This window comes from Brachyistius frenatus, unplaced genomic scaffold (assembly GCF_029030835.1).
Source record: "Brachyistius frenatus isolate BFR_SWC_R1_liver_20210118 unplaced genomic scaffold, ASM2903083v1 Contig_9, whole genome shotgun sequence".
In the NCBI taxonomy this organism is placed as follows: domain Eukaryota; kingdom Metazoa; phylum Chordata; class Actinopteri; family Embiotocidae; genus Brachyistius; species Brachyistius frenatus.
The window spans coordinates 4,978,819-4,995,981 of record NW_027210608.1 but is presented as its reverse complement, the minus strand read 5'-3'; the positions used below and the strand labels follow the sequence as shown (position 1 = coordinate 4,995,981).

The 17,163-nt window shown below is 40.0% G+C and overlaps 1 protein-coding gene and 1 long non-coding RNA gene across 2 annotated transcripts in view; one reads left to right on the top strand and one right to left on the bottom strand.

Annotated features, from left to right (window-relative positions):
* The window catches only part of LOC138616265 (uncharacterized), a 244,587-nt gene that overhangs the window by 123,345 nt on the left and 104,079 nt on the right, over positions 1-17,163 (top strand). The gene's annotated exons all lie outside the window — the stretch shown is intronic.
* On the bottom strand, positions 941-16,091 carry mmp2 (matrix metallopeptidase 2). The gene is made up of 13 exons (XM_069690414.1): positions 15,803-16,091; positions 15,363-15,589; positions 14,341-14,489; positions 13,503-13,631; positions 12,552-12,725; positions 11,652-11,825; positions 10,711-10,884; positions 10,297-10,452; positions 10,037-10,163; positions 5,576-5,712; positions 4,842-5,001; positions 4,426-4,535; positions 941-2,073 (listed from the first exon to the last, which is right to left on the bottom strand). Exons 1-13 carry the CDS (start codon positions 15,956-15,958, stop codon positions 1,970-1,972), a joined length of 1,977 nt encoding a protein of 658 aa, XP_069546515.1. The 5' UTR covers positions 15,959-16,091; the 3' UTR covers positions 941-1,969.

Below are 17,163 nucleotides of genomic sequence, written 5' to 3'. Positions count from 1 at the left end.
CTGATTTCAGTGGAATAATGTCAAGTGTTGATATACTGTATTTACAGGCTCTCATAAATATCCACAAGATGGCGCAGTTTCATAACAAATTGTATTTTGCCCTGAAAAGAAAGTCTGCATATTATTTAACAGGGCGGGAGAGAAAGTACCTGTTCTACAATTTTGAAGCACTGGAAGTATTTTCATTTTGTGCAGCTTCATACTTCTACTCGTACTAAAGTAAACTACAAATATCTCAAATTTATATGGTATTTGAAGTATTTGTACTGTGCTTTTTGTGCATCCAACTTTTTGTGCTCCACTAAATCTCAGGTAAAATATTGTAGTTTCTACTCCACTACATTTGTCCAACAGCTTTAGTCACTAGTCATTTGTAAGATTACAGTTTTTCATACCCTTTCTGTCCAATGATAACCATGTACAGTATCTACAAATTTGGAGATTTTAAATTCTTCTCGTAAACTGAAGTACATTTAAGCACATTTTGCTGATAATAGTAACACACTTTTACTTAAGTAAGGTTTTAAATGCAGCACTATAATATTTTCACAGTGTGGCATTGCTACTTTTCCTCAAGGACCAGAATACTTCTTCCACCTCTGAAAGTGAACTACACAGAAACATGTAAAGTAGTGTATTCAGCATGGCCAGTTACAACCTTAGAAAGTATGTGTCAGCCTTAATAATCTTCTATTCTATCTGAATTATAAATACTTTTACTTCAATGTATGTACTTGTACCTGAGTAACATTTTCATTTAATTCAGAACTCCTAGTTGTCTTTATATTGTGGTATTGCTACTTTTGCTCAGGTGAATGATCTGAACACCTCCTCCACTGCTGTTACTGAGTATTTGGTTGATAAATTCACATGCTTAATTGTGAAGGTCCATAACTGTGTCAATCATCTACTTTGGCTTTTACAAAGTATGTGGAGTTCATTATATTGACCATCTTTATTGATGACAGTAACAAAGTGCACAAGCATTAAAAACAACACAAGACACAAGGACTATATTGTTGAAAACCAAGAAAAAAACAATACAAAAAAAGTTAATTAAACAATACTACTGCGGTACTCTTGTCATGATTCCATCATGCAGCAAACCTACAGCCTCTAGAGGCAACCTGTGCCATTAATCTTTCTGTACCATTAGTGAAGGGAAATGCAACATGGAGTTGCCGTGGCAATAATTTGGTCTCCATATTGTTTCCTCTTACAGTCCTCTACAAAGTGCTAACCAAAGGAAGAATAATGTGTGCCTGCAAATACTACTCTCTGAAATCCAGAGGATACTAACTAGTCCCATCAGACATAGTTACACAGAATATAACATATAAAGGACTACATGCAAAAAGCAATCTCCAAAAGCACCATTTTCGGTCACATTGTGCAAATTCATTTTTTCAAATGTATTGCACAACAATGAGAAAATTACTTAAATTGATACATTTATAAAACTGCACTTAGTACACTGGACATAAAAGTAATTCTTAGCCAACATGAATTCCTCATACCTCTTTCAGAATCAAATTTGCATAAAACAGCAATATCTCACAGAACAGTATAGCACTGCGTTCAATGCAGTGTGGACATACCTGATGTCTGACTTTTTTTTAAACATGAACAAAAAAATATAAAACAATAAAACAGGGGCTACATAGTGTAATAATTCTGTATCAGCATCACCAAAAAAAAGTAAAAATCACACAGACATATAGCAAAATATCCAGTTGCGTATGTTCAGCCTGTGCAGAAGGTCCTGAGGTGCCTTTCTACAAAGCTGGAGACAGGTTATACAGGCTGGAGGGACGTGTGTCCCACAGAAGCGTGCAGAGTTGCCAGGATAACAACTTACAACAGTGTGCACTGCGGCGACCTCAAATTGTGTGCGATACTACGACGATGTCCCCATGAGGCAGGGCCATCATTGCAGGAATGAGCCAGTTGCGAGTCATTTTGGAAATGCTCAACAACCGAGCCAGTCCTTTGTGATTTCACCCAACTTGACAATCTTCAAGCTGCTGTCTTCTAGTTTGAAATAGTGGTTGCCTTTGAAGAAGTAGCTGTAATCTGTTAAAGACAGGCACAATATACATCATGTTAAAAATATTTACTGAGCTTCAAATTTCCATTTTAAATGGCAGTAAAATCAGCAGGCTTCTATAAAAACATATCAATTGTATAATAAGTTTCAATTAAGATGACAAGGATTAAAACAAATCAGGCTCTGCTGAGGTGTAAATCGAGCTTCATTCTCTGAATTATGCTAATCAGGAAGCATACAGAGGTCCCTCAGTAGAGGGTCACAGACCTGCTTTATATAAATATGTTTGTTCACGGTGTGGGCAAAGGGGCTATGCAGTGCTTACAGACTTGTGAGTATGTTCAGAGAGAAGTAATGGAAAAATCCCAGGTTTCTTGCCATAGGCAAACCTCTGCTAACCTCAAGGCTACATACAGAAGAAGTTTACTGGTGGTGTCATGCTGAAAATTCACCATCATTTATTTCTTGCTCTGTAGCTGCAATACTTTTCCCACCAGCAGGAAAAGATAAAGTCGACATAAACAATAATTTTCTTATTCACTCACAGCAAATTAAATCATTGAGTAAACTACATAAAGCAACTGCTCTGCCACTGTCTGTCTTCTATCATCATCACACCACAGATGACTCCTTAACTCCAGAGCTACTCCCTTTAGTCTGTTTTACTTTCTTACATTCTTTGTGTAGTCATTTCTTGCTGGGTTCTGGTATATGAGGAGTTTTATTAAGAGGCACCGCGCCAGACTCACTGATAGAGCTGACTGGCTTTTCCTGCAATCTTACCAGAAGGAATTCCAGTCTGCAGACAGTAAACTAGCACATATAAAAAGAGCTGTGTATCCAACCACAACAGCTGCCACAGAGCACCATTTCTAGCACAACAGACCAGAAAGGGTAAAGCCCAGGATGCCTTTTGCTTTTTTGTCTCCATTTTTTAAAATTTACATCCATAACAGTGATCACTGCTGATTTTTTTTTTTTTTTTTTTTTACAATTTTAATGTCCCTTCTGAAAGTGACTGCTACATAGATATATAATTTTGTTGTTAAAGGTTAGTTTATATTTAAATTATTCATATTGTCACAAAGTCATCTTGTCAGTGGTTATCATTTTTAGCCATACTGGACACATGGCTCTGGAGATGGTCGTGTTGATCCATTCAACATTTGGTCCAAACTGAAATACTTCAACTAGAATTAGATGGACTGACTGTAAAATCTGGTAAAGACATCTATTGTTCCCTAATAACTTTGGAGGTCTTGTGACTTTTCCTCTACTCCCAACATGAGATTGAAATGTGTGTTTTTTAGTGAAATGTCTTTATCTTTTGCATTTACTGTCGTGCAATCTTGTAGATTTAGACATTCATGCCCTTTTCAACCTCAGTACCGCACTTCATGTTTTTTTTTTTTTTTTTTTTTTACTAATTAGCTAATTATATCATTCTAACGCTATATCATGTCAAATTTCAGCCATGTAATCACTGTCATTATTAACATGATAGCATGCTGATTTATTGTATTCAGCTCTAGTACTTACTTGATATTACCAGACCCAAATTAATTTAGTGAATATATTGGTCTGGTCATGCCCCATTGGGGATTATTTCCTGTCGTTGCATCCTTATGGGCATCGACCTCAGGTTCATTTTGAAACTATTGAAGCAGCCTTTAAGCAATTGGCATTGATCACCGTATGTTTGTTGTGAACCAAAGCTTACCAAGGTCTAAACAACAAAGAGCCTCCCCAATGTGAGCAGAGTTAAACGCTATCTTGGTAAATGACCGCTACTGACTTAAAAAACAAAATTCTAGGCACTGTTTTTGCTCTGCCTTCAATTCCTTGATATTTGCTGACGTTGCAACAACTGTGCATATTGCTTCATGTAGCTTTACCAACGCCACTCACTGCATTTCAAAACATTTCGTAACCAACGCTTGGCTTCAAAATCATTCTACGTATCCATCCCCACCAGTCTCTGATTGGTCTGCCCTTCAGAGTGGCTTAGCAAATCTTTATGGCAACCGAATCTGTGAGCAATAGGCGGACAGAGCCAGGCTGTCAAAGCCCTGCTGTTCCTAACAGAGTTTCTAATGTGGCTGTATACTCTTAGCTTTGTTTTACTGTAATGACTTGGCTTGAAACCAGTGCTACTTGGAAGATATAGTGGAAAATGTAGTTGGAAGTTATTGTATACTTTGGAAAATGGTGTCTAGTAATTTGCAGCAAAAGGCCATCCGGCAAAACTGTTATGTTGGTGCCTTAACTTTCAAACAGGTTTATTTCCTGCATTCTATAACTCTTCCTGCTAGCTTCTGGTCAAGTTTCATAGGCTCTTAATAAACAAATTATGTGAAAAGAGAGATTTTTTTTGTTACCAATGCCATTAAGACTGAAGGCAGAGTCGATGCCATCTGGGATGCCATTCCAGGAATCAGCAATAAGTTTGGGGAAGCCAGGGTCCATTTTCTTCTTATCGTCATCATATCTGTAACACATCGGATTAAATTGCATTGTTAAAGGCTTGTTTCAGAGTTCTCTAAGCTACACAGAAACACAGACTCACACTTTTTCATGGATATAAAACAGTGAGTCCCCAACATTATAAATTCCCATGTTGTGCAAAGACTAACTGTGTTTTCAGTGCAGTTTAGGTCGCCCCATACACTAACTCGATCCAGATGCAGCACAGTACTGCGAATTAGAGGCGATGCCATCATCACCGCAAGCTGGGGTGAGTCAGATAATGGGTTTTAGACTCACAAATGGTTACATAAGCTTTGCTCCTCCTCACCTCCAGAATTTGTCCCCAGAAAACAGATAAGTCTTCCTGTTCTTCCTAAAGTTGAAGGCAGCATCGATTTGCTGTAGGTCAGTGGGGAGGTCGAGGCTGGAGAGCCTCTTGGGATAGCCTTTCTCCAACTCATCGGCTTTGTAGATCCACATTTCATTGCCTATAAGAGAGGAGCAAGTAAAAAAAAAAAAGAAGAACAACCGCGGTTAAAATATCACTACAGACATATGTTATACCAATGAAAGGTAACTATCTAGACACAGGACTTTCAAAGTGAGGTTTTCTCCCTTATTCCTACAAATCTATTCACCAAACGTAGTGAGATCATCAGTCAACCATTAACCAAACCACCTTAATGTCTTTAAAACTGACGAATATATGATGTAAATCTCATCAGTATTTCGGAAAGTTGTCATATTAGTAAAATGCTGAGAATGTATCATGAACCACTAATAACTATGGTGGAATATCTCAAGTGTCCCAAGAGTGCACACCGCACACAAGAGTGCTCAGCCAACATTCCTGCTTCTCCTAATGTTTCAGGTCCTAGAAAGGGCTGACCATTAAGAGAAAGGCATCCAAGTGGTGAAATAGTGAAGACACTTCTTTGTTACTCATCGGAAGAGGATCTGTCTGTTTCTCTGATCAGAACAGATGTGCAGGGATGAGATATCAATATTCAGACAGATCTAAATCATCTGTTTGTTTGCAGTTTCTTGTTTTCTCCAGTGTACCTGAGAAGAAGACTGTTTTCTCCTCCACTGGGTCTTCATACGCAGCATCTATCTTGGCAGGCATGTCAGGCCAGTAGGTGGCCACGAGCATAGGGCCGTTGGGCTTGCTTCTGAAGTTGACTGACCTGAACAGGAACCTGGCAGAGAGAGAATGACTGGGTGAGCGATCATGCAGTAGATGAGCTGGGGATGAAATAAGAGTGAGAGAGGAATAGAGGGGGCTAATGAAGAGGTGGGGACAGAGTGAACGTGTGTGTGGGATGGGGGGTTTAGTGCAAGTGCTTCACTGGCCTAGCCAGCCACAATGGCCTGATTCATGAGCATCTGGTTCTTGTTAGGACTAAGGCTGCAGACGCCAGCGGAACAAGACCCATCTTGCCCGGATTTCCAATACACAGCTGCACAACAACAGCAGCTTCCCAAACTCTTTTCCACTGACCTATTTTTTTGAAGGAAAAAGAGTTGCCAATTGCAAAGATGAGTTGTCATAATGATAAAAGTTAAGATGAGAATAAAACTTTCCTAGCAAACAGTGTACATACATAACACATGCCCAAAGTTACATTTGTCAGACTGAGTGAAGAGACAGATTCCAGTCTGAGCTAACAATCTATGAAGATCATTATTTCAGGAGTGTTCTTGTGGATGAGTTTGCCTAATGCATGTCATGCACCTACAATAACAAGTGGCTTTTCAGCCTGTATCAGAGCTTGAATTTTATCCCTCTGTCTTTTCATCCTGTATATCTTCAACAAAAAGGCAAAACAATTATCTGCTTGAGGGCTGGTACAGAGGACAGACTGACAAGATATCCAAAGCACTGGTAATGTTTTAGATTTTTTTTTTTTAAATGTGTTTTCAAGTTTCTTTTGTCTTATGTTTAGTTGCTGAGACTCCAAACCTTCAGTTGGGTAATCCATTTATCTTGCATTTCTTGTTGTCAAAGTGAGGGTAGTAGTGCACGTTGATTGCTGCCTTCAAATCGGGTCGTGTTTACCGTGTCGATGAGAGCGGTTCATACGAACGCCTCCTCTAGTGCTATTCACAGCCTTGTACGTTTCTGAGGTAATGTATTTGATCACATTTTCAAAAATGGAAGAGAATGGTAAATTGTTATATTGACATTTTAGATATATAGAGTTTTTCTACATCTGAGGAAAGTGTTTTTACTCATCTTTCCCTCTGTCATTATGCCTCTGCATTGCCTGCATTTCGTTAGACGCCTGGTAGCTTGCTAAGCTCTTAGCCTCTGTGGTTTCTGGATGCCGTCTATGTTGGCGTTGCCTAGCAGCTTACAACTTAACCGCCTGAAGGCCAAACATACTGCGCTGCGTACACGACTGCCCATGTTGTAACCACGAGCTCACGAGTTCTATTTGGATGCAGCAGATGAGTATGCATTATGATGCAATCGTAATACAATTCTGAAAGATGCTTACATTATGTTTTTTCTGAAGTTTATATTAAAAACAGTTGTGTTCTGTTACGTATGTGATTTAGCATAAACACACAAACCACCCCTATTTTGTCCCTTCATTGAGTTTTGCCATATTAAACCATGTTACCACGGTAACCACTGGTGTTGGGACATCAACTGGGACTAAAAATCTTAAGGATTACAACTTAATGGTCCAACATTTTACACGTTTCTGGTGTTTTATTTGCAGTCCTGATATCCATGTGAAAATATTTCTGTGGTTTTAAGTACCATAAACCATCTCTCGCTGTTTTTTAGTTTGTGTCTTTAAGGCACATTGATATCAATAACTGTTAGGACTGCCATGATTGGACTCTTTTCTCAGTGTTACACGTACAGGCCAACCGCATGTTTTCTACAGTCCTGTAGCATGTTAGCTCCGCGACAGAATGACCCGTTGGTTTTTTAGGTTGACTAAACTGTCTCTATAAGACTGACTTTATAATTGCCTCTAAGCCTCCAGACAGACAGACAGAGTTTTATGCTGAGCTCAGGGTGTACTATAAGCATTACTCATTGCATCGTGTCAAGATTTTCCCTACATCATAAATATGCTGAGTCAGGAGAACGAGAGATTCCCCTTTTACTATGGGGTAGTCAAGTGAGCTTTAGCCCCAGAGCCCAGAGGACACTGCTCTTTGTGTGAAGCTGTAAAACTTGGCTTGTACCAAAGCTCTGCAGAATCCAAACCTGACATGGTCTTCAGGCAACTCATTAAGCGAGAATACGGCCCATACGGAAACTTTACTAATCTCAGACTTTGATGAGATATACTGTAAAGTATATTCAATTCAGTGTCTTGAGAAACCTCTGTCCTCGTTTCCTCATTTTTAGATCAGTTCTCTGCCTTTTCACTTATCGAAGTAAAAATCACACAACCCTTTGCAGGGTCATACAAAAGAGTCAACAAAGCTGCTGAACATGGCTACATGAAGCTAAGAAGTCTAAATATACAATATATGAAGAATTTTAATACACAACTTCAACTGTGATTTTTGACCTAATTCTTTTCACTCTACACAGTGGCACAATGCCCCTTTCCTCATTGGCTGAATACCTATTGCTCTGGATTATGATAGTTTAAACATCTGTTAAAATAGGCCCATCTGCAAATAACCCAAATAGAGGCATACAGTAATCACATCATTAAAATAAGCAATATAATGACTATCAAGGCTGCTGATACCCCACACGTATCTGGATGCAATGATGGCATCTTTATATCAAAATCAATGATCACATGACAGCAGAGATGATGATGACGTATGTTCATCTTTCTGTTTCTCTCTGAGTCTTTAGTCTACTAAAGCTTCATAGTGAATTAAGTTTCAGCTCAGCTTGATTTCCAACACCCGGGCCAAAGTTTCATGGTCCGCGGTATGCTCTCTGAGTTTCTGTGCTGCTCTGTTGATCACTGCAAATGTAGGGAAAAGAGCCCACAGCAAGGTGAAAAGTGAGCAAGACTGTTTCCCAGTTTCTAGCTCTTGGTTGTCCCTGAGGAAAACCAAGCTAACTGGAAGGCTAGACTCTTTTGTACAGAGGACTGGTGTCCTGCTTGTTTTGTATCCATTTCCAAAATGGCCACGATAGATGCACAGCTCTGTTAGCCTTGAAATTACAAAGACTCGTGGTTTCCTATCGGTTTCTTTTGGACCATATTATTGTTTGGGGGAATTTATCTCTAACAAACTTCAGCTGTTGTGATGAAAATATTCACCATCCTAAGGGAAAATATACTGACTCACAGAGACTGTTGACTGAACCACAGCTCCTCATGAAACTCCTCTTCTACACAGGGTCAGCCAATAGACACACACTAAGCTTACAACACTTTGGATTCACTGGCGCCGGTGGAGAAGAGGACTGCAGACTGTGTTTATGAGTGATGACTATTTGGGCTGTCACTGCATGAGTAGAGGAATAGTTTGTTTTCCCCTCTGGCTAATTGTCACATTGTGAAACAAGCACTCAAACCACAGTTTTCAAGTGGCACAAGACTGTGATAAGAAAAACAATAATTACCAAGAAACCTTATGTCAAACTGCTCATTGTTTGCAGGAAAATATGAAATCAAATGGGTGCAGGCTGCCTTATTTCAGTAACATAAGATGATAAAGCCAGAAGCAGGCTGTCATTCTTCCCGTAGACCACAGACAGGAAATTTAACCAGCGCCTGAAATGGTCAAGAGAGTCAAACACAGCATTGCATTTAAAGCCCAGTTCAGAGCAAATATTCACAACATCATGACATGACATAAAAGTTGCACCACTGGGAACTGGCTTGTTTCTGCTCAACTCAAGCCAGCTGATGGTGTCGCCTATAAATTTAGACTGTCAAGTCACAAGTGTGCAGTTTTAATGTGTAAGTTAGTGTTTTTCAGCTTATTAAAAGAGATATAAACTCTTCTAAACAACGGAACTCCTACTAAAAAAGGTGGGAGAAATTGAAAAAACACAGGAGATCATCTGTTTCAAGCTCACACCACAAATTTTCATAAGCCACTGTGTATTACGTTTAATCACTCATGACCGGCTCCAAATTCTTGAACCGCTTGTTCCTTTTGAAATATTTTTTTAATGTTCTATCGCTGCTAAAACTGCAACTGTTGCTCATTCATGTTTTAATGTGCTACAAATGATATCCAGCTAAGAAAAAGCCTGAAAAGCCTGCAGTTAAAACTGAAATACAGAGAGTTGCAGCTACAGAAATGTTTCACCGTCTCGTCTAGTTGCTTCCGGCGTAGCCTACCATGTTACAGACTGAAGAATTGCGAGTAGTTTTCAATCATCTTGTGACAAATCTTTGGTCTGAATTGGCTCTAAGACTCAGAGAACAAGTGACAACATTACAGCTTTTATATTCAAACAGTCATGTCAAGTCCTTAGTTTTCACATGGATTATTTGTTGCACCTTAAACAGGTATATGTACACTTGCTTACGTTTTATGAAAACAATACAGGGACTTCCTGTTTGAAATGATTACCTGTCTTTGAAGAAGAAGGTCTCTCCTCTGATTTGTGCTACAGCATCAAAGATAACTGGCTCTTTACAGATGTCCATTGGAGTCACAGGTCCCTGGGTTGGAGGCAAAGGCTTGTCTGTTGGCACTCCTGTTGTAAGATTTATCATAGGATTTAATATTTGAGGGAGGAATATCACACTCATAGTGCAGTAATCTTGGCTGGCTTCTGGAAAAACACTCTTTTATTTTAGTATTAGGCCACACATTGTGTTTCCTCTCACCATAGAGATCCTGGATGCCTTTGATGTCATCGTGAGGGAGTCTGAAGTCTTTAGTAAAAGTGTAAATTGGGGCCATCAGAGCTCCGGGGTCCTGAGAGTGCTCCAAACCCAGGGCATGACCAAACTCATGGGCTGCCACCAGGAACAAACTGTAGCCTAGAAACAAGTCAGATTAAATGAGTATGGTGTATCTTTAAAAGGTTCCACTGTAAATTAGGCATGCTTCTTTAAAGGACTGAATGATTTTTCCTCATCCTGGCCTTTCAGACTGACGTGCTGATGTCTAAACTCATCTGACTTTTGCTTAATTTTTCCGGCTTGTTGCGTTGTCCTTTGAGGCCAGTTCACTTGGCTGCTATTCCCAGATCTACCGCAAGAACTGTCCGTAAATGCTATTGGTCAATGCTGTCATACCTTGGTCAGGACAGAAACCCCATTTGCGGTCATCATCGTAACTCTTGCTGCTAGCGCACCACATCTTGCCGTCGCTGCGTCCAGAGGAAGTGCACGAATCATAGGTGTCTCCCAGAAAGGTGAAAGGGAAGACACATGGGCTTCCCTCTGCATTTCCTCCCACTGTTGACATCGCTGGAGATGAGAACAAAGGGCAAAACTTTCAAAGTGAAATGTATAGTGAACTTCGTTTGCTTCAATACCTTATGAGCTCGATCGTATGCCAAAATTTTCTCCAGAAAAGTTGGGTTGGTATCTGATTGTGTAATGAGCGCAGATGATGATGAAAACAGCATCATGAAAGCAGCTGGCACAACACGCATAACATCAATAACTAATCCGCTAGGCACAAAACCAACAAGCACCCGCCCAAATTGATTTTCTTTCAAAGAGAGATCATTTTCAATCTGGCAAGATTGGTTTTGTGCTGTTTTTTTTTTTTTTTTTTTTTTTTTTAAATCGTTTCATATTCAGCACAAGCTCTCACTCAAGGCTCTGCAGCAAGGCTACATTCCTAATCAAATAAAACCAGATGAAAGCCCCAATGGTTGCACTTCTCTGTGTCTATCTCCCTCCCTACTACACTACCTCAACCCTAAAACTAGTCTCACTGACAGAATGGAAAATAAGCCCTGCCACTGCACATTAAAATACTTTCACAGCCATTCAGTCGACCACGAGCATGAGCAAAAACCCCAGCTGGAGAATTCCTGTCGACCAACACATGGCAGGGAACCATACACTGCACATCAACATAAACACAGCCAATAAAAATTTACTGTATCCATTTATACAAACACAAACACAAATAGTGCATCAGTGAACATCAGTACGACATAGAAGAACAGCAACTGTTTACTTGGTAGAGTCCTAGATCACTATGCTGATATGACACCGCCTACCAGTCTCGGGGCAGAAGCCATAGGTTGTGTCACGGTCGTAGTCCTCAGTGGTGGCACACCAGCGGTAACCATCATCTCTGCCCTGAGTGGTGCATCCGTCATACTTCTCCCCCTGGAATGTGAAGGGGAATTTACATGGAGCCCCATCTGCATTTCCACCCAGGGTGAACAGTACTGCAAAACAAATAACAAATGAAGTGTTATAGAGGACCTAATAACATTGGACACATTACACTTTTACATGTTTTAAGCACACAGACTAAGCTCCAATAGAAGACCTTTCGACCCCTGAATAATGGCATGGGTGTCTAGAGAAGAAGACAAATTGGAATGAAGAAAAGAAGTGCAATGGAGGCTTTTTTTTTTTTGCATGAATACAAAATACAGCTCCAGCACAAACAGGCCTCACTCGTGTTTCCATTGTATACAACAACTTACTACATGTGTACTTTGGCAGTTAGTTGTAATGGGCATGTGATCATGTTAGTACCATGGACAGAAATGCAACACAGATAAACAAAATGCTTGACAAAGCCCCATGTTCTAAAGTGGAGCAGTAACTTGAAAAAGAAATGTTCCATAATCTGCTCCAAACAAAAAAAAAAAAAACACTTTCCTGGCATACTGTCCAACCTACTTTCTTCCTGTCCAAAATCAGCAGAGCAGCTTTGAATTTAGCAATAATCTGATATGAAGTATTGCATGCCAGTGTTGAAACACTGCTTCAATTCACCCGACTACTAAATGTTGATGTCTGGTTCAATTACATGCAAGTAGGGCATCATACAAACGCTGCTGGGTCAATCATAAATCTTTACTGATACTACGAAGAAATGTGTCAAGAGACATTGTAGTGCCATATAATATATTCTGTATATGTACTATACAGGACAAACTTACATTCATGGGGGCAGAAGCCATATTTGCCATCATCATCAAAGTTGTAGCTGGTGGAGCACCACAGGAAGCCATCGTCACGACCCTGAGATGTGCAGCTGTTGTACTCGGTGCCCATGAACAGGAAGGGGAATTTACAGAACTCTCCATCAGCATTGCCAAACTTCACCTTCACCACTGTTTAAAAAAGATAAAGACTCATACTGATGCTTCTTCACGTGTAAACTCATTGATCTTTATTACATTATGCTCATCTGTTTTCTGAAACCATAACTTGCAGAATAACAAAGGTGGCATGATGTTTAATATTTTAGACAGCCTATCAGTGCCTGCAAGGAACAAATGAAAGCAAGTAGCTGCCTGGAATAAAAGTGTAAAAGTAGGCTTTGAAAAGTAGCCAAACAGCATAATGTAAAGTACATGTGAGTTCTATGAAACACAAGCACAGATGTGATCTAAGGAAAGAGTTCATCTAAGACATCTCCATCTGTTTTGAGACTTATTTGCACCATAAGACAAGGAAAATACATTTATACAATATTTCTGCACAAAGTATAAATCCAGACAAAAGGATCAGAAAAATGGGAAATACTTGGGAGTAAAACTATCTGGGTCATACAAATATGTGCAATAGAGATTCTATTTTCTATTCAGCTTCCAGATGGCTGCAGTTCACAATATCAAGTGCCAGAAAGTTCAGACAACATTAAGACAATCAAAACAAAGTATGTGAAAGACAAACTAGCGTTAGTATTGTCAAAATATCACCTGATATGTACTAAAGCTTTGAATTAAATTCACATCACCTTTATTACAGAGGTTTACTTTGTATCAATGACTGAAAAATCCACCTTTCTTTAGAAAAATGGATACATATTGTTGCACAAATCACAAACAGTTTTAGCAAATAAAGCTTTTGCAGGACCCTTTTTTTATGTAGTGTTTCACCATTACCTTGGCCGTCTCCCAGTGTCCACTGCTCATCATCATCAAAGTGGGAGTCTCCCCCAATTCCTGGCCCTGGGGCGAAGGCATGAGCCAAGAGGCCATCCTTGCCATCAAAGGGGTAACCATCTCCGTGCTCTGTTGATGACATCATTCATTATTAACAGTTCAAGACAGAGAAAAATCACTGAAGATTTTCTTTTTTTTATAGTAGTGTAGGTGTGAAGCTACTGGCTGTTTTTGACTTGCTGTGAGTGTGTGTTAAAATATTCTAATAGTTCACATCTTTTGAAGAGGCCGATTCTTGTTTGTGTTGCGCTGTAATTACTGGATTCTTTCCTGACAGGGTCAGCGATGGCTAGACAGGGTGATAGCATGACACTGTTAGCAAATATCAAATGGTTGTTTCAGCTGAAATGACTGGAATGATACGTGTAAAGGCCACAATTCCCACTGTTTTATTAGGTGTTCTTTAAATATACAGTGCAGGGTGCAGAGCGACTGTAAAAACAGTGTGTGGTATTGCTCTTTCACCATTACTCAACAAGTCAGTGAACCTCAGGTCAACTGTTTCCTGGTTATTCGAGTATTTAAATAGTTATTGTGAGGGAAATCTTTGAATTCTAACCGGATATAATCTCTTTGCTCCAAGACAAAGATGACAAATGTTACAGTAAGTCTGAGATTTTGAGTGCATATAGGAGACGTTTTACTAAAATAACTAAACTTAATTTGTTGATGAAATTTAAGTTTCAGACATCCACTTGGCAGTAGATGTTTTTTATAAGTACAGTATTTTACAAATATCAAACATTATATCTATATATTGTTTGTACACATGGTATACCATTGCGGCCAAAATTAATCATGATGTCAGCCTCTCCGTCCATGATGCGGGTGAAAGCCAGTGGCGTGACATCACTCCATACTTTGAAGGCTCTGAAGAAAGCATCGTTAATGACTTCCTCATCCAGATCAGGAGTCCAACCCAGGATTCTGCAGAGTGAGCACAGAATATGAATATAAAACATGACAAACAAGACAAACTCCATCCAGATCACAACAAGTGTGTGTAATCAGGACAGTCAGGGCAGCTCTTTGAATGTCGCATCTTTCAAGACGTAGATCTATCACTACATCTCTTTTCTCCACTTAAGATCATGGAAAAGACGTCGGCCAATAAGACTCTTTGAGTCATCTGTGAAAGAGCTTCCTGTAACAATGCGCAGCCACAAACCCACTTGTATGGCTGACTGCACAATCCTTTGCCTAAAAAACAGTCTAAGATCTCGTAGTTGTTATTGTCTTTGGCTTGCCGTCTCCCTTCCAAACACACAGGCAGACGGGCTGGAATGATCAGGACACAGAAAATCGCTGATATAAATAAACTAAATCCACATTGTTGTAAACCTCAAACAGAATGAAAACAAAGGACGTGACACATACTGTGTAGGAATGCTGGTGTTAGCAAGACATAAGATGCAAGCGCTTTCAGACTGTGCGGATGGGGGTGGGGTGGACTGGAGGTTGAGGGGAGGGTTGGGGTGAGTTTAGGGGGTCAGGCGGGGCCAAGTATTAATATCTCAAATGCTTTGATTTACGTCAGCTGCTGGGAGGGGTCAAGATTGCAAAAACATCCTACTGTACTCTAAATGATGTCCAGATTTAGTACATGCTGTGCATTTAACATATAGAATTGGAGCCAGCTGTTATGGTTTTACCTTTTGTATGGGTCACACTGCTCAAAACCAACATGATTTGATTATTTAAGCAGTAATTTGGAGTCAGAACGCATTGGCACCCTCTCCCACCTTGAAATAATCCACAGCCTCACCAGAAATGTGTAGTTATTAAAGTCACTTCTCTGACCTGTAGGTGATGTCCTTCTTCTGCCACATGGGTTTCCTGTGGAAGAAGTTGTAATTGGCCACATCTGGGACGCCACAGCGGGGCTTTTTCATGATATCCACAGTTTTGGCATCGATCTCTCCAGTTTCTTGCAGAGAGAAGAACTTTTGCATTTTCTTCAGGGTGTCCTTGAGCACCATAAGGTTGCATCTGTCTTGTGGGCATCCATAAAACTTATTCAGGTAGTGCTAAAGGAGAGTTAGGGAAGTAAAAAATAATCGTTTAACACTCCTGCAGTTAATGGTTTATATATAATTATAGCCATACATAAATAAATAAATGCATAATGTGTAAACTATTTCTCAACAGCTTCTTGTACTTGAGGGGTAGAAACTTAATTCACAGCTGGCTGACCCACTTAGACATATTTTCACGGGGGGGAAAAAAAACAATAAACTTACCAGAGCAACTTCTTTGTCTGTTTGGGGGGTAGTATCGTCTCCAGGAAACCTGATAATAGGAGAAGGACGAGCATTTGTTGCTTGAAAGGCGATGAATTGAACCAAAACCACTTTCAGAACAATCCAACGACAACTAAATATCGTCGGAGAGCCCATTTTTGTGAGGTTAACGGTGTCTGAGGTGCGCTGAATGCCGTTCGCTCTGAGTTGCAGTCCTTTCAACCCGCTAGCCTGTGTTGCCTCTGCTCCTCTGGAGAATTTTTTTTTCTCTCCTTAACGGGACATCCTGCGCCTCGGCTCTATGAACTTTCTCAGTTCTGCTTGCACATGCACTTTCTCCCCCCCTCCTCCCTGACGCCTTCTGCGCAGTCTCCAGGTTGAGGAAGAGGAGCGGGCGGGCCCGAAAATCAAACACAGAATGATGCACTTTTGGTTAGATTTCTCGCTCACTATTGTATTTTACAAGAGAAGATTTAAAGTTTTCACTGTTTGGAGAGTACATGTTTGCCAATTGACGCATTTGAAAAGTCAAACCAGTTTCAATCCTCTCTCAAAATGTGTAGCCCACAGTTGACCGGATAATTGATCAAATAATTAGAATGATCAAAACAACCAGTCAAAGTTTGCCATCATTCATGTGTTACCATGTGTGTGTTTTGATAGGGCACGATTTAGAATCTGGCCTTATTGCATTCATAATGAGAGATGACAGCACAACGCTGAACTAGTATCCATAAAAGCAATAATATTGATCTTGTACAATTGGGTAATAACAAAAAAATAACAAAAAAACTAAAAAATTCCCCTTGGGGATTAATAAAGTAACTATCTATCTATCTATCTATCTAATGATAGCTTACGAACGTCTGACTGTTTTGCGAGTCATATGCATATCCGTATGACTTCTATTGCCAGAAGTGGGTGTTGCCTGCATCCCGCACATCTGTTTATTTTAGCGTTTCTTTTGTCCCATCATCGAAAAACCCCTTTTTGGCCCTGAGCTACAGTACTTTCCTGAACTCACAACACTACTTGCTTCACTTTGTTGCAGGATATTTAGCTTTAAAACTATCCGATAAGATCCCCTTTCTATTCATCTGTTTATTATGAAATGTGCGGTTGTGGGGGTTGTGGGGGGGATTATTGGAATGGCCTCATTTAATTTCACTGACACGCAGCTGTCCCTTTAACTTCAACATCTATCACCTTGGCAGTAGTGAGACACAGCGACACCCAGCTGCAGAACGACCACAAGTTATTTGAAGTGATATGTTGACATCTGGTGGTGGGATGTGAAAACTGGCCTCGACGTCAAGGCTGAGGAGGGCCCAGTGAAACACATTACAGACTGACCATGAAGT

Excerpts from the sequence above, each read along its gene's own strand:
- mmp2 (XM_069690414.1), bottom strand. The coding sequence starts at position 15,958 with ATGGGCTCTCCGACGATATTTAGTTGTCGTTGGATTGTTCTGAAAGTG. Across the intron at positions 10,453-10,710 it reads GGGTTTCTGTCCTGACCAAG|GCTACAGTTTGTTCCTGGTG; the intron begins GTATGACAGCAT and ends ACTTGTTTCTAG. Across the intron at positions 5,002-5,575 it reads GAAAACAGTCTTCTTCTCAG|GCAATGAAATGTGGATCTAC; the intron begins GTACACTGGAGA and ends CCTCTCTTATAG.